Source organism: Sinocyclocheilus rhinocerous, unplaced genomic scaffold (genome assembly GCF_001515625.1).
Source record: "Sinocyclocheilus rhinocerous isolate Xijiao unplaced genomic scaffold, SAMN03320098_v1.1 scaffold1294, whole genome shotgun sequence".
Lineage (NCBI taxonomy): Eukaryota > Metazoa > Chordata > Actinopteri > Cypriniformes > Cyprinidae > Sinocyclocheilus > Sinocyclocheilus rhinocerous.
The window spans coordinates 2393070-2400221 of NW_015656157.1; the positions used below are offsets into that span (position 1 = coordinate 2393070).

Consider the following 7152-nt stretch of genomic DNA (forward strand, 5'->3'; position numbering starts at 1 on the left):
AAAAAAAAAAAAAAAAACTGTATTAGCCAACTGTATTCGCAAATTCCATCGTTACCAACATAGTTCAACGAATTCTCAAAACCATATTTCCAACAGACATTCTCAAACAGTATCACAAAGTTGTGTGGTTGGTACTACAGCCCTAGACCTGTGGTCAGAAGCAGTTTCTTGTTGGTATTAGCCAACGATGGTTACTTTTTGCAATCTCTAACTTGCTCTTCTTCTCAAATGACTTCTCTTTTCCACCTTAAGCCGCTTTCCTAGGGCTAATCAATGTAAATATTTAAGTTAAATTATAAAACAATTATTTCGAACATAATTATTCATAGCAGTCCATTTTAAAGAAATAGTGTTTAAGTATAATAGTGGAAAAATATTGGTAATTTTGACTTTGCTCTTCAATTCTCAATATGTTAATTCTCACTTATCACTATGTTAATCTCATAGTTTTGATAAGAATCAAATCATATTCGTTCTGGTGGCCGAAATAGCTGGCAGACAAATTATTTCGATATTTTAGCAAACTCGCATTTCGTCTGGCTCCATTTTGGTATATATCTAGGGTTCTCATTAATTAAAATAATTATTACATTTTTTAAATTTTACTTTAAAATATAAAAATAATATAAATATAAAATAATAATAATAATAAAATAATATAATATATAAATAATAAAAAATTAGATATAATTTGCCTCTAAATTTATTATTATTATTTTACCTCCATTTTATACCAGGAAAAAAACTCTTTGAGATTAAAAACCTTGTTTTACAGGAGTGTCCTGGCCAATATAGGTATATATAGCCAAATATAACATGTACACATATACACAAAACCAGTACAAATAAGACCAACATAGCATATGGAACATTAAAAACATTTGACAATTCATTAACTCATCTTCCAATTCTCGAATAATGGATTTCAACCTCTCCTTTTTTGCTTTCTTTAAATGTAGTGCATTAGGTTTAATGCATTCAGAAAACATAATTAACATATTAACAATGTAACATCTATCTTATTTGTTATCCAGGGCATCCAACAGTGGAAATACATTCGATGGAGAGTATCATGATCAAATTGCTTCACAGAATAAAAAATATTGAGTGTTTGGGACGCTCATTTTTGCTGTCTCTCATTTAAAAAAAAAAAAAAAAAGACATTTGGAATGGAAGAGCCCTGCGTCAACAGGCCATCTGCTTGAGAGCGAGTCTTGGCACTCAAATACAGCAGCTTCGTCTTGGCTGAGAGAATATTCTATAGTCTGCTACACACACACAAAAGCCGAACCATTTCTCTGCTCCATGCTACATGAAGGCCCTAAAACTCTATTAAGGTCTTCAATCATTTTTCCAAGGTAATACACAATGCAGGGGCTAAATGAAAAGCAAAGAAACACTCAATATTGCTTTGCATCCCCTAAGGCTAGGAAACTGATCACTTCACAGGTTCATAACACTGTCTGTACTTTCCACAGCAGTGTTATCTCACTTCCTTTCATGCTGACAGACCAGAGAGGATAAATCCAGAGATATTTACAGTAATACTTACAGTGGTGTCATGTAACAAAGTAATAATAGTATTTTTGGGAGAATCTGTACTTTACTTGAGTTTTTATATTTTTGTCAACTTCCTATTCCTTCTCTTCCTATTTCCTAATTAAAATGTATACTTTCACTCCGATGCATTTCCCCGAAGCATATTCGTTACTTACTACAAAATAAAGTTGGAAGAAAACAGAAGACTCCTTAAAAAACGACTTTGCGCATGTGCAAACAAGTTCTCGCACAACCACTGTTGATTTCATTTTCCACTCAAGTCAGAGCTGGGGTGTGCGATATATATCGTCTGCGCTAATATTGTAAGTGTTGTTTTAACGGTGTGCGATCTTAGTGTCATTATCGAGTATATCACAAAAACCAAACAAAAACACACCCAGAGAATGCATGCATACACTGTGTGATTTAGTCTATTAAAATGCATTTAGAATGCCCATAAGATTCAAGATAAGAGGCAAAATACCTCTGTATGTCTTTTTTATTTATATAATTTAATATAGTTAATCTATATCACACTAAGAGTGCTTTTTTTTTACAGATATCAGCATGATAACAAATGTAATATTGATTTTACACAAGTTGAATAAAGTTAGTATTAAGTTACTTACATTTTTTAAGCCTGTTTTTGCTGTATTTCACCAAAGAAAATAGTAAAACATTATTTATGCATTTTTAACTGCTGGTTAAATGCACCCTTGTCCCCTCTGAGCTGCATTAAACAGTCTGTGTAAATGAATCTAAATGCCACTTCAGATGCAGATTCCATATTTGCAAAAACAGTTTTCTTATGTTGGAATGAAAGAGTCTTCGTACCAGATGAAGTGGCTCTTATGCGAACCCAAAGACACAAAATGGAAGAAAGAGTTAAAACTGAACACAATCTTGCTGTTCAAACTGTGTATAGAACAAATTTTAATATTTATTTGCTCCTTTTCTATTTTGAATTTACTTGTACTTTTATGTACTTATGTAAGTTTAATGTTAAAAAATACTTTTCATACTTAAATACAATACATATCACATACTTTAAATCTTTTACTCAAGTAATATTCTAAATGGAGACTTTAACTTCTACCAAAGTCATTTTCTGGTAAGATATCTATACTTTTACTTAAAGGCACAATATGTACGATTTTTTTATTAAAATATCCAAAAACCACTAGAACAGTGTTATATATTTTGCTGACTTGTGTACTTACATTATCCCAAATGTTTCGAAGAATGTTTAAATCCAGAGAAATAAGCAATTTTAACTAGTGACACCGATTACATATTGTGCCTTTAAGTGTGGATTTCAAGTACTTTATCCACCACTGAATACTTATATAATCAAGCAGCAGTATTTATATTAATATATTCATTCATGTTTATTAATTCATTCAGTCCCATCAGCTACACCATTCACTTTTCTCTTATTTTAAAACATGAGGTAGAATAATATCATACTCGTGCTATCAGAGCACTTTTTGTCACATCAATGCATTAGTATAATACAGAGCTGACAAAATTAGTAGAAGAAAATGAGATTGAGCAACATTCAAACTTTTTGGCATCAAATTTGCACTATTGTTCAGCACATTGAAGAACATATGCCAACCACTAGACTGTACCAAAACCTTAAAGGGGTCCTATTATGCTTTTTCACTTTTTCAACTTTAGTTAAGTCTGTAATGTTGCTGTTTGAGCATAAAAAAGATCTGCGAAGTTACAAAGTTCAAAGTCCACTTCAAAAGGAGATATTTTATTTAACAGAAATCATCGTTTGGACTACAATGCATATTTTCCAGGATTTGTGACATCACAAATATGGATAAATGGGACGAGACCTGGTTGAGCTGCACTAGAGAAGGCAACGAGCGTTATCACTCAAGGCAGATTCATGGCAGACTGGGGAGAGAGGTGTGAAATAAGTATCGCTTTTTATTTCTCCTCTTTGCTACTACTTGTTTCACTTATGTTTCAGTTTTTTATAACCATTTCTTACTATGTGTCAGTAAGTTGTTGTTATTTTAGCATGTGTGTTTGGCTCAGTGTTATTTTTTTAGGATTACTGATAAACTAATGTAGTTTGATTTGTATGTTGTCATTTTTATTTAATTTCTTTTAATTTCTTAAATGTGTATATATATAGTATTTATAGAGTTTTAGCTTTTAGTTTTAATTACTTTTTCTTATTTGTAAGTCGCTTTGGATAAAAGCATCTGCTAAATGACTAAAAGTAAAGTAAAAGTAAAGGTGTTGTAATAATAATGTAAAATATGTGAAAAAAAATGTTTTTCGAACAACCTAGTATGAGCGACTGTTCTAGTACACCCCCAAAACAAAATCAAGACTTTGTAAAAGAGCATAATAGGACCCCTTTAATATGTACTACCCTTCAAATGTTTGAATTTAAAAAAGAAAGAAAGAAATTAATACTTTTATTCAGCAAGCATTCATTAAATTGATTGAAAGTGACAGTAAAGACATTTTTAATGTCACAAAAGATTTCAAATAAATGCTGCTATTTTGAAGTGTCACGGTTTCCACAAAAATATTAAACAGTAAAAACTGTTGTAAAAACGTGATCAAATCAGTATATTAGAATGATTTCTGAAGGATCATGTGACACTGAAGACTGGAGTAATGATGCTGAAAATTCAGCTTTACCGTTGCAGGAATAAATTATGCTTTAAAAGATATTAAAATAGAAAACAGTTATTTTAAATTGTAATAATATTTCACATTATTACTGTTTTTACTGTATTTTTTTGTAAATAAATGTAGCCCTGGTGAGTACAAAAGACTTCTTTTAAAAACATTAAAACAATCTTACAGACCCCCAGCTTTTTAACAGTATTGTATATTTAAATAAGATATTTAAATATCAAATTCATTTGTTTTATCATTTGTCTTATTAAAAATAATTAAATGTTAAATATTTAAACATTTCTAATTTAAAAATGCACTGCTTTAAAATACAATAAAATACTCTAAAGCTAATTAAAGATAAAGCACTGCTAATAATATCAAAATACAAAAAAAAAAAAAAAAATCTTGAAACTAAACTCTTTTAATCAGCATAGTCCATTAAACAATGTAGTTGGCTTTATATTTAAGAAAAATTGCTTTAAAAAACAGAAAATAGCAATACACATTTCATTAGCACAGTCTTGTTTTTTCGTGATGAAATTAGCGCCCTACATTCACACCGGACCCTTTCTCTAATCTGCTGCCAGTTCCTGGATGTGTCACTGACCTCTCATGTCTAGACTTGAAGCTCTCTGGCTGCTGTCGAACTTCCACTTCTTGATCTTGAAGTAGGGACTCGCTCCCTCCAGGCTGGCGTGTCGGCGGAGCTTGGTGAAGAACTGCAGCATGGGGCCCTGTGGGGCCCCGCCAGAGGAGGACAGGGCCGTGGATGAGGCCGACGCACCCTCTCTACCATTACCCATGATGCCTGTGATCCTCCCAACTCCTCCTCTGACCTCCATCTGTTTGTGTTCGCAAGATTACATAAATGCATTATAGGGCTGCACGATTAATCGAATGCTATTGTCATGCGCATTTTGTTAAAAAAGCCGGTTCTGTAATCAGCAGGAAATCATCTTCACGTGCTTTCAGATGGAGCAGAATTTACTACACATAGCCGTAGTTCACTGACAAGTTACGCAAAAAAAATCGCAGACGATTTTATTGCGCGATTATGAAATCGCAATACACCAATGAACAATCGGATAATCCGCTGTTATGCATGCAGCACGTGAACTTTCAATTGTCCATTCGCGTGGATTGTGTGTTATGTGATGTGTCAGTGAGTGAGTGTATCAGTGTGTGTGACTCACTAAACACGGGCTGGACGGCTCAGGACCGGCCACTGTGATGCTCTCACAGAACGTCGTGTCCACAGTGGAATTGAGAGCATCGCCAGGAAGGGCAGAGCTGGGACTGAGACTCCGGCTGGTCAGGGCAGTCTGGGGCAGTGAACACACTGGTGGCTGTTCACGTGACACACACAATGGGCGGTTATTATTTTGACAGTAACAAGAAACCTGAATAAAAACAATGATGCAGTCATTCCAAACTTGTCTGGTACAGATATAAGAATGTCTGTTAAAGAATTCAGAATGTGCAAGACTTCAGATTTATTAGTTGCTATAGGTAAATAACATGCAGAATAACTGTAATTAGAACAGTAATTTACAGTAACTATTTGCGCTACAAACAGTGTGTTTATGATTACAATATTACAATATATACAGAATTTAAATCATATTATACGAAATGCCAGTTTGCAATACCAAGCAGCATAACAGAGAGTTTTTGTGCAGCTAAAAGGACTTGAAATGAATGACACCTGAAGCCTCACACATTCAAGTTTAAAAAGGTTGCGCTCTTAAAATAAAAACGCAGTGGATATAGCTTTGCAAGCAGAATTTTGGGCCAATGAGATTTGACTGTGGGAGGGGCTACCTTGTGGAATGACGCAATAGCAGAATGTTCGCAATAGCATATTACCATATACTTTATTTTTAACCTTTTTTTTTTTTTTTTTGCTATTTGATTAGATTAGTTAATACATTTATAAGCACAGTTATCAATTTATTTCTGACCAATCATTGTGAAAAGAAATTAAATTTAAGAAAATGCACTACAGTTGAAAAGTTTGGAATGTACGTTTTTTATGTTTTTTTTAAAGAAGTCACTTATGCTCACCAAGGAAATTTATTTAATAAAAATACATTAAAAACAGTACAAATTGTGAAATATCATTACCATTTTAAATAACTCATTTCTATTTGAATATATTTTAAACTGTAATTTATTCCTGTGATTTGCTGTTCAAGAAACATTTATTATTATTATCAATGTTAAAAGCAGCTGTGCTGTTTAATAATTTGCGGAAACTCTGATAAATAAAAAAGTCAGATGAACAGCATTTATTTTAAATATCTTTTATAACTTATAAAGGTCTTTACTGTCACTTTTGATCAATTTATTGTGTTCTTGTTGAATAACAGTATTCATTTCTTTTTTTTTTTTTAAACTCTTACTGACCCCAAATGATAGTATAAATGATGCATACTGCTTCACATACTATTTTTATAATAGTAGTCAGTATACAGTGTATATAGTGCAGGATATACTAGGTTAGTACACTATTCTGAACACAGACAATGTCTTGTCAAGGGTCACATCAATAATAGCTGGTTAAGTTAAAAAAAGTTACAAGTTGTACCTTTCATACTGACATGGCTAAAGTAAAGTAGGAGTAAAAGCTAACATGTTAAAACATTAATGACCCCAATATCTAGATAAATCAATTGCTCAACTGTATAAACGTCTCCTTACACACCACATCACTTAACAAACTGACAATCCATCACGACCTCAATGCTTTTAACTGACTTAGAAAAATGTGATCTCATGCTGCCCTTGTTGTGACTGACATCATTTTCTCCTATTAGCAGAGCAATGTGGCTGTCACCTGAAAGATTGAGAGGCTGGATTTAGCGACGGGGCGCGTTGTCATGGCAATACTGTTCTCTGATGATTCACACTCGTGGATGGTGAGTATCTGGAGGGCGGGTGGAGGGAGGTGGAGGTGGGTGA

General features: G+C 33.0%; 1 protein-coding gene across 1 annotated transcript in view; it reads right to left on the reverse strand.

The window, feature by feature from the left end:
• Nucleotides 1-7152, reverse strand: part of LOC107719602 (voltage-dependent calcium channel beta subunit-associated regulatory protein-like) — a 24173-nt gene that overhangs the window by 6767 nt on the left and 10254 nt on the right. Inside the window, exons 6-8 of the mRNA XM_016527076.1 lie at nucleotides 7028-7152; nucleotides 5385-5537; nucleotides 4799-5033 (exon numbers count right to left, since the gene is read on the reverse strand). Coding sequence (XP_016382562.1) covers nucleotides 4799-5033; nucleotides 5385-5537; nucleotides 7028-7152 — 513 coding nt within the window. The remainder of the gene's footprint in view (nucleotides 1-4798; nucleotides 5034-5384; nucleotides 5538-7027) is intronic.